The 18004-nt window shown below is 52.4% G+C and overlaps 1 protein-coding gene across 2 annotated transcripts in view; it reads left to right on the plus strand.

Moving 5' to 3' along the window:
• The window catches only part of GRHL3 (grainyhead like transcription factor 3), a gene marked incomplete at its 3' end in the record, with an annotated part of 28384 nt that extends 16330 nt beyond the window's left edge, over window positions 1–12054 (plus strand). The window contains exons 6-15 of one of the 2 annotated variants that reach the window (XM_082329358.1): window positions 302–413; window positions 1127–1221; window positions 2920–3078; window positions 3652–3730; window positions 4133–4266; window positions 5155–5189; window positions 5905–5993; window positions 6138–6223; window positions 7382–7446; window positions 11940–12054. In XM_082329358.1, the coding sequence (XP_082185484.1) occupies window positions 302–413; window positions 1127–1221; window positions 2920–3078; window positions 3652–3730; window positions 4133–4266; window positions 5155–5189; window positions 5905–5993; window positions 6138–6223; window positions 7382–7446; window positions 11940–12054 (969 nt within the window). Of the gene's footprint in view, window positions 1–301; window positions 414–1126; window positions 1222–2919; window positions 3079–3651; window positions 3731–4132; window positions 4308–5154; window positions 5190–5904; window positions 5994–6137; window positions 6224–7381; window positions 7447–11939 lie in introns of both variants that reach the window. The other variant, XM_082329357.1, reaches the window with a different exon arrangement.
• Window positions 12055–18004: the final 5950 nt, after the last annotated feature.

Raw genomic sequence — 18004 nt, forward strand, 5'->3', positions numbered from 1 at the left:
CTAACATTCTTGCAGCACAGGATCCTTGTATGCCTTGGAGTCAGTGGGAACTCATGGGCAGTGCATTTAGGGGGCATACAGGGTATCTCGGTTTTGCTCCTGGCTCTGCCACTGCCTGCCTGCATGACCGTGTTCAAGTCCCTTCCCTTGCCTGCCTCAGTTTCCCCAGCAATAAAACATTAACAATGACACTGAGCTGCCCTTGGCCAGTGCTTGGGTGCACTGGATGGAACGGGCAGTGAGGGCACCGAGCGTTAGCCTGCTGTGTATACTAACATGGGATATCCTTGCTGTGTTACAGAGTGTTGTGATGATTGTTTTTGACAATGAAAAGATCCCGACAGAGCAGCTCAAGTTCTGGAAGCACTGGCATTCCCGCCAGCCCACGGCTAAGCAGAGAGTCATTGATGTCGGTATGAGCGGGGCTGTCTGATTGCGATGGCTGGGTGGGGTTGATAACTTCTAGCACCATTTTACTGCATTTCCAATACACAATAACACAGTTGAAGCTTCAGAATCTGGCCTGGGGGAAAGCGGGGAGGAGCAGGCTGACCTGCTGGCTTCAGATGCTTTCTGGCTGAGGAGCTCTTGTGGGTTTAAGATGTTGTTTGCCAAGTGTAGGGACATGCGCTAGGAGCTCAAGATACATCAAAGGAGAGCCTCAGTCAGAGACAGAAACTGCTAAACTGACCTGTGGCCTCTTGGAGTCTAGGAATCTGGGCTAGAAAAGGCTTTGGTACTGCTTGTCCTTCTCCACTGCCACCACACAGGCTTTGCAGCGTGTTATGCTGGGCCAGACAAAGGTTTTGTCCGTTCAGCTGAGCACCTCACTGAGCACCTTGCGGCTCAGAGCGAGACGCACAGTTGTTTGAATTTAGAAGCAATCTACATTGACTTTGCATAACATCGCTACTCAAATAGCAGTCACCAGCCAATATCCTCGAGTCATTTCTGGCCTATCCCTTGCATATGCACACTAAGTGGTATCAAGGCTGGCCTCTATTATAGTGCAAGGCTTCTTTTAGCCTTGGAGTCAATGAGAGGCAGGCTTTTGGGGAGTGGAAAGCCTAGGGAACGTAACCAGTTTTGCAGCCAGAGTATAAACTGCTTCTCCATTGCATTTCAGCTGACTGTAAAGAAAACTTCAACACAGTGCAGAACATCGAGGAGTTAGCCTACAATGCACTGTCCTTCGTGTGGAACATCCACGAAGAAGCAAAGGTACAAACTGCTTGTGGAAGGGATATGGGAAGCCTTGGTCCACAGCAAAACTGTAGCCTCCTTCCTGATGGCCCAGGCACGCTCCCCCCTCTTCTCAGCTGAAAGACAGAGAGAGTTTCAAATCCAAACAATTCCATTCCAGTGGCCCCAGGTAGTGTTTGTCTGCCAGGACAGCGAGGAAGGACACCATGCTTCTCTGTGTGTTTAAGCATTGCCATTAGCTAATAAACACTCTGGGTACACCTGCGACTGGCTCAGAGATGTTTTTTTAGTGCTGATGGATAAGTCTGAAGAAAGCCTTTTGCAGCAGGCCGTCTAGATCAGGGCTCTACTCACATGTAGGTGAAGCCTATTTAAATAAACCACAGCTTAGGGAACAAAGACCCTCCTTTCAGGGCAGCATTTTGATGCAGAAATGACTGACCACCCCTCTGTGGCTTGTGTGATGTGGAAGGGAGCCAGGCAGGTCACAAGATCCCTTTTGACCTTAAAATCTGTAAAGCTTATATCAACATCTTTCCAGCTCCGCTGTCTCTTCTGCATCTCTTCAGAGTCTCTCGTTAACACTTTGATTCTAGTGTGGATTGAAAGGAGCACATAAAAAAAGATGAAGTAACTAAGAAAAAAAGAAAAGCATAAATACCCCATCTCTCTGAAGTTGGTAGCTTGGGAAAACTCTGGTTTGCTTTGGGATTCTTTTAGCCCAAAGGCGACCTTGGTCTTTTACAACCCAAGAGGTTAACAAATGTCTTCAAGGCAAAGTTGTCAGAAATGGAAATATGTCAGGTATGTGGCAAGCCCTCAGGGGCACCTCAGCAAAACTGGATTTAACTCTTAGCAGAAACTCTGTACATGCACTGGCCTGGGGCAGGTAAAGGTGAGACTTCAGAGAGCTGCGAGGGCTGGGAGCCGCGACAGGAGGGGTCAGGTATTTGGGTCGTCTGTAGCACCTGTTACTTCTCTTCTTGCAATTAAACTTCACACCACAGTTAAGTGGTTTTCTTTTCTATATATAGGTACTGACTAGATCTGATGTTAGGTTTCAGGGCTGAAATCCTCAGCCAAAGCCCTGCTGAGGGAGCTGTGGGAGCTTCACCAGCTGCAAATCTGTCCCCAGAGTCCAGGGGAAATTTCAAGGTCACACAAATGACTTGGTAATTTGGAGATACAACGTGGGTTATGTCTGCGTTCAGCTTTTCTTCAAAAGTTCCCACTGGAGGTAACTCCATCCTAAAGGAGGAGGAGTAGAATAAAGGGGACCAGTGTGTGATGAATATTTATTTAACTAGCAGGAATGATTTGTAATTCCTGAAGCTGTAGTCTAGCCCTCCTCCCTTCCTCCAGGGCATTGCTGTCTGAGGGTCCCTTGTTCAAATGAAAGATCAAAAATATCAGCAAGAACATCCCCACGCAGACTTTGCATCTCGTCTGACGCTTGCCTGGGCTGATGGGAGTGGATAGCCTAAGTGTTAATAAAGAGATGGAGAGCTGCGGTAGGCGTGGGGGGAGGCTGTGTCTAGGAAGGACTGGTGGTTGCACTCGGGTGGCAAACCAACAGCTCACATGCTTGGCCGACGCTGGGAGGGTTGGAAGGATGTCTCAGGAGCTGCTTTTGTTCCTACCCACTGTTCTCATTGCTGTTTGAGAATAATGTTCTCAGCACCAACAAGCTGTATCAATCTCTGTTCCTATTTGCAGGTATTTATTGGGGTGAATTGCCTGAGCACTGACTTCTCCTCCCAGAAGGGAGTGAAAGGTGTCCCGCTCAACCTCCAGATAGACACTTATGACTACGGCAATGGAACCAGCCAGCTGGTGCACCGCGCCGTCTGCCAGATCAAGATATTCTGCGATAAGGTAGAACATTGCTTTTCCACCAGGTTGTCCGAGAGGAATTTTAAACTGGTGGCCAGTGACTCTGGGATAAAAAACAGAAAGGTTGTGAGAGTCCAGAACAGCCTAGAGGTCAGGGCTGAGGAACAGAGACGGTTTGCCCCCTCAGCTGAGTGAGACAGGACAGTGGGGATGTGTCTGCACTGCTGAGACCTTTGTAGAACAGAGTCATTAGAAAGTTTTCCCCATATCAGACCTACATGGGATTATGCCTCATAATAAACTCTATTTTTGACAAGTTTTTAAATAGCAGAAGAGATGAGAACCTCCTTAGAGGTCTCGGATATCTTCCCATGGAAAAATTTCTCACAGCTGTTTTTGTCCGCATTTTTAATTTTTAAAAGCAAATTTTGTTTTAGTTTTTTAATTTATAAGTATCAGAAAGTTCTGGATGGCCTGTAGAAGGTCTCCGAGATGACCATTTTTTAATAAAGACTGCCTTTACTTTAATGTGCTTACCTCCCAGAGATGGCGGTAAACTCTCTTGCCAATGTTAGAACTGTCAATGTCCTAATTTTCGCCTTATCTTCCCCACAGGGAGCAGAGAGAAAAATGCGGGATGATGAAAGGAAACAGTTCAGAAGGAAAGGAAAATGCCTGGACTCCAATAACAATGGTCAGTGCTAGTGTTTGTTACCCGATCCAAAGCGTGTGGAAATCCATCTAGGCTTGTCCGTTAACTTCTACAAGATCTGGCCCTGGGTATTGCCAAGCCTGGTGAAATCAGCACCATTCAGAAATAGCTTGTCAGTCAGGTCCTTGCCTGGTCTCCTACCAAGACTCTCAAAGCCCTTTATTAATACTAACCAACCTTTCTGAATTGTCCTGGGGCCTTGGCAAGGAGCCTTCCCTAGGGGAGACAGCACTGGGCAAGCCCAGAAGACCTGGTTCTGCAGGGTCCCATCTTTTTTCTAATATTTCTGTTGGGAGACCTTGGGCAGGTGCTTTCCCCTCTCTGCATGTAGTTGCCTCTTAAACCGCCATCTGAACTGAGATGAACTGGACTTTCCGTCTGTAGGTCTGAAAGGCTGTTTGCTCTCTGGCTTCAGAGGGAATGAAATCACGTTCCTGAGGCCAGAGACTGACCTCGAAACCCAGCCAGTCCTGTTTATCCCCAACGTCCATTTTTCAAACCTGCAGAGGTGTGGCACGGTAAGTCCCTTCCAAAAACAACCAACCTGTTGCCCTCATCTGTCACCCTCATCATTTCCGAACTGATCAGTCCCCCAGACATGACTTGTGTTATGTAAAAAAACAAAACCAAACCACAATTCGTCTGTGGAAATGTGGTGAACTTGAAGACGTAGCTGTCAGGAGTGGCCTAGATAGTCATGCAACAGTGATGGGCAAGATAACCTTTCCAGGTTCCTTCCAGCCAGATATTCCTGTGGTTTACAGCTGCTATCTGCAGCTTCCACAGAGGACTGGAGCGGTAGCAAAAATATCAGCAGAAAGTAAACTACAGAAAAATGCGACCATATCAGTTCCTGCCTATGGGGGACATCTCTCACTTGGCCTCTGCCCTTCTCTATCCCCTTGAGCCTGAGGAAACCTAGACCCAGCGTCCTTCAGAGCTCATCAGTATTTCCTCAAGAAACAACTGACTCCGTTTGTCAAAAAGGGGGGAAGAGCCAGCTGTGACAATACTCTAGCATCCTTTTGCAGTGGCTGCTGTACTGATGCATCGGCATCAAAACCAGGGGCTGGAAGAATCTGGTTTACAACCAAAGAACTCACTGAGAAACTTGGTCCTTGATCCCAAGCAGGTTATGAGATTTGACCTGCTTTTGGGTCTAGCTAGATATGCGTTCAGGTCTCTCCTAGGCAGAGGAGGAGAATCTAGATAGGTTCTTTATATCAGGTTTCATTTAATCTAAGAAACATGTACAGATGTTTGGGTTTAATTGCGTAGGAAGAATGAGGGACTGGGAGGAAGGAAATCATGTTTAAAATGTGCCCGTGTTGCCTTCCCCCCCCGCTTCATTGGCACACAATGATACCGTGCAAACTAAAAGATCAACGTTTCCTTTCCATTTCAAGGTGCTTCCTCCCGCTGTTCCCAACTCTGCAAACAGGTAAGGATGCAGCAGTTTGTATTTCCCATCCATCAGCTGCTCTGGTTCTTTGGGTATGGCACGGTTGGTTGATATCCATAGGCAGTATATATCTACAGGTGCAAAATAACACAGCACAGTGTCTCCCTCATGCCCTTGAGTGTCAAAATACGTGTTAAACTTTGGCCTAGAAGGGACTCAAGGGATGCAGAAACACAGATACATTTCTTTACCTATCAGTGAGCTGCTCCAACACAAGTCTGGTCTGTGACTGTCCTGCTGTTCTTATTGAGACAATGTTTGAAAGAGGGGAAAAAAAAGATCACAGAACTATCACTGAAGGGTTCAAGTAACCAGATACTGCTGTCAAATAAAGTGGAATGAAGTAGAAATCACACTTGTAATGTGTCTAGAGTGGGGAGCAGCAGTATCTACCCTAGGCTTGATCCACTGTCTAGTGGTATCGACAGAGAAACAGTGACAGGCAGGTGCCAAAGGCTTTTGTTCACGATGCGATACCAAAACCACTGCCTGCACTCACCGAGGCCCCTGTGTGCGGTAGGCAGGAAGTTGCAACTCTGGCAGACACTCTGCTGCCGTAATTACAAAACCGATATTTAATTACTGGATGTTTGTTGGGGTAATTGGTTGTTCAATCAAAAGTTCAATTGCTGGAATTGTTTTGTTCGCTGCTGTTGTTCTGTCCTCTTGAGAGTATTGCATTCCTTTTGCTTAGACTGCCCTTAAAACGGAGCGGTGCCTCATTCACAGATGAGTTTGACCCGATACCTCCAAAGCAAACCAAGGAAGAAGATCCTCAGAGAGGTAACCCCTGGGATGGGAACTCTTCCTGAATGTAGTGTCTCATTTGATTCAAGTAACCTTGGATCTTGAATTACATGAGGCCACATCACTCTGCGAACATGCTTTAAAGAGCCCTGATGCAGTGCTGTGCTTTATCTCTTTCAGTCTTGTTGTACGTGCGGAGGGAGTCAGAGGAAGTGTTTGATGCTCTCATGCTGAAGACACCAGATCTCCAGGGCCTCAGAACAGCTGTAAGTGGTATCAAAAAACTGTGGCACGTGAACAAACTGCAGATAAAAGGACAATGGTACTTGGTGCATAGGAAGCTGGATATAAGACTGCTTATATCTCACGTCTGCTTTCTCTTGAGAATGGAAATGGAAATTGTGAGTAGCAGGTGAATTCTACCCACAGCTCCTGGCATGGGCTGTGCGTTGTTAGTGCTGCAGCGGGGAAGAACACACCTTGTGGCAAGATGTTTTGTTCAGATCATAATAGAAGTCTCCTCTTGTGACAGCACATTCATATTTTCCATTGTAAAACACCCTTTCCATTCTCAAGGCTGTAGATGTGCAATCCGAAGCCGATTCTGGCCTCATGCTGGAATTCCCTGTGTTGTGTTTGAGGAGCACACAGACATATTTCTGTGATGATTATCAGCAGCATCTCTGATAACCCACCTCTCTTTGGAGATTGCTGGGAAGGAAACAAACAATAAACCTCCCAGACCTGGGGTGGCTTTATGGCTGCACTTTAAGCTCTGTTGGCTTTACAAACTTTTAAAAATAGAGAGTTTGAAAAATGTCAGCGCAGAGGATTCTTTGCCATCTTCTCCCTCCCCCATCCCTCACCACAAAGAGTCAAAAACCTCTACAGAGAACACTTGTGAAGAAGCTACAAAACTCCCGTCATCCTAAGACCGTGCCTGTCCTTGCCTAGGAGAGGTCTGCTGGAAAGCTTTGCAGATCAGCTAAAACCTAAGAAAAAGCCGCAGTCAGACGCACCCACAGCAGACACAGTCGCACACTTTCTGTAGTTTCTCTCACCTTTGGACGCAGCAGCAAAGGAAAAGCTCAGCGCTCTCTGTGCCCAGCAGGTCGAAGCATAAAGCCCCAAACAGGCCAGGGAACGAGAGACAGAAAATGAAGACTGTTCCCCAGGGTCCCTGGCCTGGCAGTAGCCATCAGAAAGAGAACCAAGGCCAAGCTGCAGCCTGCCCATCTGCCCACTGCAAGACACAGACATGTTCAAATTGTCCTGTTCAGATCATTGCTTCGGCCCTTTTTTCTTGAGTAAAAGGGAGGGGGAATCCTCTGCTGCTGAATAACCCTGGCTCAGTGTTATCTTTGATTTTTATCATAGGAATTTCATTTTACAAGTACAAAGATTTGCCATGTTTTCTCTCACAGATTTCAGAAAAGTATGGGCTTCCTGAAGAAAGCATTTATAAAGTCTACAAAAAATGCAAAAGAGGGTAAGCTAATCTCTCATCTGCTTTTACGCTGTGCCTCTAAAACCCCATTCTGTTTGGTACCTTGCCATAGGCTGAAATAGCGTTTTAACAAGATGATAAAAAGTAAAGCCATGTGAGTCTGTGCTATTTGGAGCATATAAAACTCAGATCTTTCTGGGCTTTAAAGATTTGGGATAATGCTTGTTTGTATTATATTTGTTTGGAGTGTAAAGTCTCCCAAGGAAAGGAAGTTGGATGAAGGAGGAATTGTTTGGGTAGTTTAATGGGTGATCCTTTGTGTCTCAGTCTAAAAGCCTGAGGTTATGGAGAACTTATCTTACTGCCATCAGAGAGGTATAAATGTTTGCTTCTCCAAACCAAGCGCCTAAATGTCCCTGGCTCAGGAAGAGACTGTACCGGCTAAATAAGAGCATGGGCAGCCCCAGTGGAGCAGAGGAGAGATCTGAAAGGGGAGTGCCTGTTCCTAGCTTTGCCATCCCATCCCCGGACCAGGGAGGTCAATAGGAAACTTCACACCCACTCTGGGAGGCGATGGATCAGACCCTGCCGGGCACTGGTGGCTCTTGTGCAGCCCCAGTACAGAAACGCAGGTCCCACTTCAGACACTCATCAGGCGCTGCTGGGAGTGTGACAGGCGAGGTTTGCAGTAAATGTGAAATGGCTTCTGAAGTGATCTCAGCATGGTCTTTATTAGCGACGGATCCGTGTGGATCCTCCCCCGTGGCCAAGAGGGAACGGTCCTAGTTTGCGTGAGCTGAGGACCAGCTGCCGAGTCCTCCATGGAGGGCAGGGGTCTTGATGTGGGGCCAAGCGCTACTTTCAGAAATGTTTTCTGGACTAAGAACTCCCTCTGGGTTGTCCCCATCTCTGGCAGCGAGTTCTCCCTTCAGGTGTTGGAAAGGGAACGACTCATAAACTCCCAAGCTTATTTTCATAAAGCTAAATCCAGAGCCCTTCTTGCAGAGCGAGCGAGATATAATCAGGCTTTGCAAGCAGCAGTGACTGCCTGGGAGATGAACTCATTGTTGTTGCTGGCCCTGGTCCAGAGTTTGAGCATGGGGAGAGACAGGCAGGAAAGCAAGGCTGATGACAGGTCCCACGTTCTGCAGCCCTGCTGTTCTCACTAGCGCAGCCCCCCAGAGGGGTCCTCTGTGCAACAGAGCAAGGGAAGAGTCCTGGGGAGCTGAGCGTTAGTCCAAAGCTCTGCTGCTGCATTTGCTTTCTGGTGGCAGTGAGCTGAGAAAGTCCTAAAGCTCCTTGGATGGGATCTTCCAGCTCATTTGGTGTCACCATAACTTGATCCCCATGGGACTTGGCCTGTTTGCTTCAAGGGGAGCAGAGCTGAAGTGAGACTTGGAGGCGGGTGCAGGGGGAGAGGTGGTGATGCTGGGAAGCTGTTATGATGCTGAACTGGGAAGCTGTTACAACCCCCTCACCTCTAAATCCACACCTGAGCAACCTTTCCCCATTTAGGAGGGGTTTTAGGTATGGTCCTAATTTTAAGATTATGGATGGGCCATAGCAAGGCATCCGAATTTGTCAGGAGGCTCTTCCACCTGTTCCTGAACTCGGGGCCCTCACTGCTGCCGGATGCTGCTCATCCACTAGCCCAGAAATGGACATTTTCTCCCCAAAGAAAAAGAGCAACACTGGCGGCCTCAAGAGAGGGGTTGTCCCATACGCCTTCAGTCAGTGAGTGCCTCAAGTCTGATCTCAAAGAAGAACCACTGTGAAGGACAGGGGTGGTCGGTTTATTATAAAATTCAGGACTGAGCCAAAACTCAGGTGTGTCAGCTGTGGTGGTGGCCTGTGATGTGGCCATCGCAGGTCATCAGGCTGTCATCAGGCAACAGCTCCTCTCGGGTGACGCCAGCCTGGGCTGGAGTTTTCCGAAGCAGCTGACTGCGAGCATCTGCGCGGCAAGAGAGATCCAAGCGCGATGAGTTTGCAGGTGGACCAGGAAATGGCACCGCTTCAGGGGAGAGGCCACCTGTACTTTGTTTTGCTTTGGTTCATTACTTGATCTGATAAGTAGTGAATGTTGTTTAAATAATGTTTAATAATGATTGGGAGGGAAAATAGGCAGGTGTCTATTCCTGCCTTTAATATTAACATAAAGGGGCGACTCAGGCGGTCCATCGCCCACGCTGGGCCTCGGCAGTGCTGGGTTAGCAGTTGGACTCAATGATCTTAAAGGTCTTTTCCAACCTAAATGCTTCTGTGATTCTATGATTCTACATCCTTTCCATTTCTTCCCCAAAATGGAGGAGCAAAGCGGTATCTAATGCAAAGAGAAAAGGCAACACTTGGAAATCAGATTTAAAAAAATATAAATTTGACACCTAGTTTAATGAAAGCTGGACATGACTGACGCCATAGGTTATTGCAGAAGCGTGGGGGACGTACAAGATTTTCTCCAGTCTGCTAGATGGCAGGGTCGGACACTGTTTCCTGCTCCCCCAGATTTAATTTTCCTTTGAATAATTTTATCCTGTTGCTCCACCCTAAACAACCCTCTCTTGGTAATTACAGCTTGAGGGTCAGATCTTCATCTGGTGTAAACTAGTGCAGCTCAGTGGTGCTACCTGGCTTTACAGCAGGTGAGGACCCACTGTCAGCCATGGGCCTTCGTAGGGCGATGAGCTCATTCAGATGAACTTAGTCGCAGGGTGACTCAAGAGCGATAATAAGTAATTTCATATCTTGGTGAGGTTTGGTCTAGAAAAACAATACAGGGCTCAGATTCCTAATCAACACTCCCTGGAATCTTTTGTGGTTGAGAAATCAGATGGAAGCACGGTAGCAAGAGGCAGAGGTGACTTCTCTGGCTTCCTGCACTAAGATAGCCAGAGATAACTGGAGCAGCTCTGTTGCAAGGCTTTTTGTGACAACCCACCCTTGGGTATCCACGCTGTCTCTCTGGGGGCACCCGTCGGAGGCCGGGCTCCCTGGGATCCGGGCCTTGGGGACCTGGGCCCCTTGCCGCCAGGCAGCCCCAGCACCGCTCCTGTCCGGTGCCAGGAGGCGAGATGCAGCCGGGAAGGTGATGATTCCCCGGGAAGGCCCCTGGACGGTGTCAGACCCCGTGGCTCAGCCTCCCCCTGCGCTGGCTGCGATGCCCTTCCCCGGCTGTGCGGTGACAGAATTAATAGCCTGTTGGTGAAGTGCTTTGTGCGCTGCTGAAAGGCAGCGCGGTGTTGAGCCCTGGGACAGAGCTGACACCAGAACAGACTGGGCGTGAGGCCAGAGCTCCCACCTCCGCCTCTGACATTCAGGCACGCTGGGCCAGGGCCGTGCCGAGCCTGCCGCTGCGCGCTGCCGTCAAACGGGCAGGAGCCCCTCGCTGCAACCCGGCGTGGCTGCGCTGACCCCCAAGGCTTCCCCGGAGGGACACCGGGGCCCCGTGTTAGTGCTTGTCAAACTGTTAGATTTGTTAGATGCTCAGCCTTTGCTTTTTCTCGTTTTTCATCTTGGCTTGTGTAGCATTGCACAATTAATGCTATTGCCCCATTAATGACCCCAGCAGGAACCTGGAGGGGGTGTGCTTTCTGCAAAGAAAGATAATTTGTTCGCTTTGATTCCTCCAAACAGTTACAAATTTTACATCTGATTTATGGGAACGCAGCGGGGTGATGCAAAGCTGCCCTGTTGCTTCCATTACAATAATGAGGGGCTCTTGCCTGGCACAGAACCGCAGCCTCAGGTTTCAATCAGCCGTTGAAACGTTTCCTTCTCCCCGTGTCTCCACATAACTGATTCCAGGTCAGAGAGGCTGTGTGATCTGCAGCAGGGTTGGAGGTGTGCCCTGGAGCACGGGGAGGAATGTGCCAGCGGCTGGCCCGGCTGGCTGCGTACGTCCCTCGCAGGCAACGCTCAGGGCACGGCTGCATGGGAGGTGGTTCTGGATAGGAGAAAGGCGTCCTCTTCCAAACCACTTCCATCTGCTCCCAAAGCAGTCTCAGCTTGTTCAGAATAATGCACCCCTAAGAGCACCCAGGCAAGAAGCGAGGAGTGAGCAATTCTGCTCTAAATTCACACCCTGCCGTAATCCAGATTAATTTGCCTGTGTAGCAAACGCTGGGCCTAGGCATGTCACGGGCAGAATTGCAAAAAGCTCTGCAGGACGTTCCTTTGTGTCGTATCGTGGCTTTAATTAATTAATCGTGGCTGAGCCCCTCAAAGTGGCTACGGCGGACGCTGCAGTGCCTTCTCGTGCCTGCCCAGGGCTGTGGCTGGCAGGCAGCGAGGAGCGCGGCTGCCATAATGCGACGCTGATCAATGACAGGGCAGTAAAGGCAATTTTTAATGGGAATTGTGTGTGCAGACGTTTCGGAGAGGGCCACCCCTGTGCCACGAGGCTTTGTCAGTGATGTCATTCCCCGTTTACGGCTGGGAATCCCGAGTGTGCAGTAATGTCCAGCCCTCCCAACTAAGCCGCTCTGCAAAGCTTTCGATGTGCTGCTTCTGACCCAGCCGTTCTCCCTCTCCTGTAGGATCCTGGTGAACATGGACAACAACATCATCCAGCACTACAGCAACCACATGGCCTTTCTCCTGGACGTGGTGGAAGCAGAGGACAAGTTCCAGATCATCCTCAAGGAGCTATAAAGAGCCGCAGGCAGCACTTACTGGGACTTCTCTCAAAGCCGGCAAGTTTGACCCAACAGAACTCAGCCTAGTGCCTCAACTTGTTGCCTTTACTTGAATACACTGCCTCTGGGGAGCGCCTCGGCCTCGCGCTGCCGGGCCGGAGACTGCTTGGAAGATCTGTTATCGATGTGAACGTGGAACTTCTCTCTGTTGAGTTTATTATTATTATTTTTTATTTTTATTTTATTTTATTCCCTTCTGGCGATGGGCCTGACCTTCTGTTTCACAGCTGGGAACACGAAGCTACGCGAACATGGCTGGCAGAGCCTGGGCAGAGGCAGGGGGCTGCCCCTGCTCGCTGTTTGCCTTGGCCCGCGACCGATCCAGCCCTGGGCTCTGGCTTTCTCCCAAACCATCAGTCATGCAGAACCTTCAAACCACTTCCAGCAGGGCTGAGCCCAGCTCAGCAGGGCTGAGCCCAGCTCTGAGCTTCCCTCTGTCCACAGAGACGCTCACAGATGCATGGAGAACTCCCTGTTGAACGGACACTGCCTGCTCCCTGCCCCCCGCCCCGCCGTATCTCTGATTGTAAATACCACGAAGGCCTCCATAGCCCTTGTTTATACATTTCTGATGTCTTGTTCCTTTTATATTTTATATATGTATAAATATGCATCGTTTTATATTTGACTCAGTACGGTGACACAGAGCATTTCAAACACAGGCTGCTTCACATTTCTCCGTGAACTCCTTTTGTAACTGTGTTGTTGGTTTTGTTGTTTTGGATATTCCGTAGTAATAAAGGTTCAAAGACAGAAAGCGAAGTGTTTGCACCCCGCTTGGAGGTTGGAGTTGGGAAGGGCCGGGCCGGAGCCAGGGCAGGGAGGCCACCCCAGAGGCACAGAGAGGACTCAAGGTTGGTTTTGCACCGCACGCTGCTTAACAGCGTGAGGAGTTTGTCCGTCCGAGCCGTCCCTCCACGAAGGGCTGAGCGACAGCAAGCGCTGCCGATCCGCTCACGCCTGCAGCCACCGCTTCCACCCGGGCAGAGCAGCGCCTGGACCCCTCCTAAACCCTCCCCTCCCGCCCGCTGGGCTCCCTCCCGGCTCTGCGCCGGCTGCTGCGGCCGTGCCGGCACGGCGCTGCGGGCGGGTGCGGGTTACTGAGCAGTTCCAGGCACATCCCTTGGACGGAGGGACTACGTTACACAGATCTGTTGAAACTTTACACAAGTCCAAAAGAAATGCCCTGTTTTACTTCTGCTCCTAGGAGGAGCAGCTCGGCCTCTCTCCTGCTGGCGAGGCGGCGTTACCGGATGGCCGGCTGTACCCTCCTCCCGTCTGCTGTGCGGCTGTTGGAGCCCCTCACACCTGCCGCCTCTCCACCGCCCATCCTTCACCCCTCTGTCCCCTGTGCTACAATCGGCTGCAGCTGCTTCCCATTTAGGTAAAAAGATGCCAAGGGAGCCCTGCATGTTCTCGTTAATCCTCTGGCCAGTGAGAACCAGGGACCTTCCTCCTCCCTCTTCTTCCTCCTGCTTTTCCTGTCCCTGTCGAAGAGAAATGCACCTGAGTCCGGTGGCTGGGGAAGAGAGAGCAGCTCTGCTCCTCCTGGGAAGGGGGTTTTGAAATGTCGAAACGCATCAGGCCGGTGAATTTTGGATTACTTAAGTGTTGTTATTGTGATGAGGAGGGCCTCTAAGGTGAGGCTCGGATAAGTTTGAAGGCTTATCAACCTTAGAAGATCTCTCCCAGCACTCTGCACTCTTTCATCTTCATATCATAAACTCCTTCAGCAGGATCTCTCTGATTCAGCGTTCGGTCTGCAAGGCCGTGCCTACAGTCTTGCTACAGCAGAATTTCAGCTCCAGTTAAAAACAGGCCCGCCAGGAATCCCCCAACGCGTAGTGCCGATGGCCGCGAAACCTACGGATCCCCTCGTCGCCCTGACGCGTCTCAGGCGGGCGCGGGGGCTCTGCGCCTCTTGGGGCGAGCTCCGCAGCAGGACCCCAGGCGCAGGGCCAGCGAACCGATCCCGCCTGACCGCGCGGACAGCGAGCTGCTACGGTAAGAACAGAGGCCTGAGCGCAGGGAATCGGTACAAACAGTGGATGGACGGAGCTGGGAGAGCCCCGATGGCCGGCTCCGGGTTTCTGCGCGGCGCTGCTGCTCTCCCTGCGGAGCTGCCCTTGCCCTGGCGGAGGCCGGGGCCTTGGGGACACCCTGGGAGCGGAGGCAGCTTGCTGTGCCCCGCGGGACGGGTCTGGGAGGGCTGCAGGCAGCCGTGGGGCTTTTTGTGCACACAGTATTACGGGCTCTTGGTGACCACCCATCCCTCGATCAGCTGCTCTGAAAGTCTGGGTTTGGGGCCAACTTCCTACCCGTGTACACACAGGGCTGCCAGTCCGATGCCCAGTTACACCAGTCTAACTCCATTGATTCCAGCGGCACGGCTCCTGATTTATGAGAGCAAAAATCGTCTCGCATTGGAACTTCAGGTTCCCAGCAGAACAGCGATGACTTTTGCTGGGTTTTACAGTGCTCTGTTTCGCGCTGGCTACGAACCCGTCCGAAGTTTTGCGGGGTGAGAGCTGCCCTGGCCGGAGCCGCGCCTGCCTGCGCTGCGCAAAGCGCTTCCCCCCGCTTGCTGTTCGCGGGACGGAGGCAGAGAACCAGGTGCTTTTTCTGTGCAGGTTCTGGGTGATCCTGACTGCGTCAGGTTTTAAATCACGGTAACTCCGCTGCGTGCGGGGAAGCGCCGGCTGACTCAGGCCGGCGTAAGAGCAGCCACAGTCACCGCCCCCCGCCACCCCTGCCGAGGGTGGGTGTTTTGCTGACTGACTCGGTATCGTTCATCCCTTCCAGCAAAGGCGAGTTGCTGCGGAGGTTGCGTAAAGCAGAGCTCCCAAATATGTGAAAGCATTCTTGACTCTTTGCCCGGAGCCCACCAGTTCCTTTTGAAGATTAAGACAGGAGTGATGAAGGCGATTCACCTCGGAGCGAACAAAGGTCGTGTGAAAGTATGAACCCGCTTGTGTTTTGCAAAGGGCTCGCGCTGACAAATGCGAGCAGCTTCCTCTGGAGCGGAATCCGCTCCGGACGGTCGGCAGCTGGTTTGTGCTGACTCCAGTCAGAAACGCTCGAGTCAAGCGGCCTGCAAAACGTACCCGGCGGGCGTGCGGCCGAGGGCGGCCGGGCACCCGCGCCCCCACGCCGTGGAGGTTTGCCGGGCGTCCTGCGCGGGCAGCGTCCTCCAGCTGCGCCGGGGCCCGACGCTGTGCGGCAAACGCGGTGTCCGTCCTCTGAGCGAGCAAGCGGCAGAGGTGCGGGATTTGCCGGCGCTGCCCTTCTCACGTGTTTCTACCCCGATAAGAAAGGGCTCCCCGCCAGGGTAACGCCTCCTCTGGGCACCTGGTTTCTCTTTTTATCAGATAAAAGCACCAAGAGAAGTGTTTTTGCAACTCCCATTAACTGTAGTACGTATTCCACATCTACAAAACTGGAAGCTTTCAATCAACTTTAGCTAATGATCATCTTCCAAGACGCGGTACCAAGCGCGGCTCATTGGCTGCTGAGCCATCAGCCCGCTGCGGCCGGCCGCGGCCGGCAGCGCTCGCGCTGGGGCAGCGTGCGCTTTGCAGAGTCTGACAGCAGCCCCGTCTGAGGAGCCCTGCTCCGGGTGCCGCTGCTCGCAGCGCTGGGAGCCGCTTCCCGCCGCAGCCGCCGCCGAAGGAGCGAGCGCTTCCCCGGGCTTCCCAGCGCCGGGGAGGAAGCGCCTGCAACGACAGAGACGCGTTAAAACAGAGCAACACGGCAGCACGTGAGCCGAGCTGTGCAAGAGCCCTGGTATCCCCCGCGCCGGGCGGAGGGCTCTGCTCTTCACTTCTACGCACAACACCCAGCTTCTGTGTCTTTATTTGTGCTTATTCATCCCTTGCGTCATCAACCAAGCCGCTGAGGCTCCCGGTGCGTGGCGTGGTTCTGCAGCGCTCTGAAGGGCCAAACAGCATCTTGCGTTTTGTTCGGGCACCGGCGCTGGGCTGGGCATCGGAGAGGACCGAAGACAGAGGAAAACGAAACTCTGCCCGCATCTGTTTCGCGGCGTGGAACACTGCGATGCAGTCGTGCGGGTCCCCTCTGCTCCGCTTCCTCCCGTTTCCTCGGGTACTTCCTTGGATTTGGTGAACGAAATTCCCGATCGGCGAGACGGGCGCTAACGCCCTCAGCCCTGGTATCTGCAGCTGGAAAGCGCCCTCGGCCACAGGGTTAGAGTTTAGTGCTGTCGTTTGGTGTGCGCAGACTTGGGTTTAGCTTTAGCCTGCCGCGGGTTGTCTTGGGTGTACGTTCGACCGCGACTCCTGCGCGAGGGATTGCCCGGGGTTCCTGGGAACACCGAGACCCTGGCTCTGAAGCAGCCCAGGCATCAACAACTGCTGAGTAAGCAGCCTCTAACCAAGCTGCTGCCTTCTATCAGCCGCTGACTGATTTAGCTGTGAAGTATTTTGCCCCGCTGCAGTTCTGCTCGCTGCGGCGCAGAACGGCATAGCTCCGTTCGTGTTGCGCGTTCCCGTGGGCAAAGGGCTCGAGTCACCTCCGCCTCGCGACTGCGAGTTTCGATCCAGTGGAATTCTCTTCCCCTCCTTTCAGGCGCCAGTGGAAAGGAGACGCGGGGCTCTTTCTAGCGACAGGGCGAAGACCAGATGGACGGCTGTGCCCATGGCGGTGTCCTTTTCACACGCTGCCATGGTATTGCGTGGGTTTCTGATCAAATTGGCATAAAAGACTGAAGAAAACGAAAGAGGGCATTTCTCCACCGTCTGCAGAAGGTATGGCTAGCCCGTTCCCTTCCTCTTTAATTAATTTGGTAACCATCCTCAACAATGGCGGGCCAGATCTTCAGCGTGAATACGCTGGCCTAGCTCCGTTCCTCTGGCTGGAAGAGGCGGCTGTAGCTGGCCGGGGACCTTGGCCCAGCTCAGTCAGCAGAGCGGCTCTCTGCAGGCTGACGCAGCCCGTTGCGAGTGCGGGGCGGGACCTGGACGCGGCTCCAGAAAAGCCCATCGCCCGTCCGCGCTGCCGCGAGGGCTCCGGAGGGACCCGTGGCACCGGCGCGTCCTCTCGCTCTCCGTGGCTGGGACAAAATTCGCAGCCGGGTCACTTCAAACGCTAGAAGTAACAGCAGCATTGCTGGTGTCTGCCTTCCCCGCCCTCCGGTAACCTCCCAGAAGGACTTAGGAGTCTTAGACGAAATAAACAGGGCAAGAAATAGGAGTCTGACTAACTGAAAAAATAGCGTTACTTGCGCCTGGCAACAATTAGCCAACGGGCATTGAGGGACACGATCCGCCCGGGCCGAGCTGAGCTCTGCCTCCACCCCATGACGAGCTCCGCGTCCACGCCGCCACCTGCTCCACACGAGGAGACCGCGGCAGGATCCGTCCCCGCGCCCGCCTCTCATCAACGCTGATGCCGGGGTCAAAATTCGGCTGGGTTCCTTGTGCCGCTGGGAACAGCCCCCGCGGCGAGCACCGCCCGCAGGAGTCCCGGCTGGAGGCACTGGGACGGGTGGCATGTCACCGACCGGAGACGGGTGGCATGTCACTGTCACCCTAAGTCAGCCTGGTGTGTTTAACCCCTTCCTCACTGAGGGCGGCTCCTTCCTCCCGCTTCACCGGGCGTTTCCTGATTCCAAGCCGCGGGATGCGCTGCTTCTCCCGTTTCGCTCAGCTTTGCGTCAGGAAAGCTCCGGTGACGCCTGTGGAGGACGGGGCAGCCGGAGCGGGGTAAAACCAAGGCGACCGGGCTGAGGCGCTGCGACGCCGCTCCCCAGCCGGGGCACGGGGGCTCTCCCCGCCGTAAGAAGGCACGCTTTATCTTTTCCTCCCCTCTCCCTGCAAGTGCTCCTCTCTTCCAATCAAATAGAGAAATACTGCAGGTGAACTGTCGGTTGTGCCAGCAGCCAGAATTAT

This window comes from Platalea leucorodia (assembly GCF_965183815.1).
Source record: "Platalea leucorodia genome assembly, chromosome: 18".
Classification (NCBI taxonomy): domain Eukaryota; kingdom Metazoa; phylum Chordata; class Aves; order Pelecaniformes; family Threskiornithidae; genus Platalea; species Platalea leucorodia.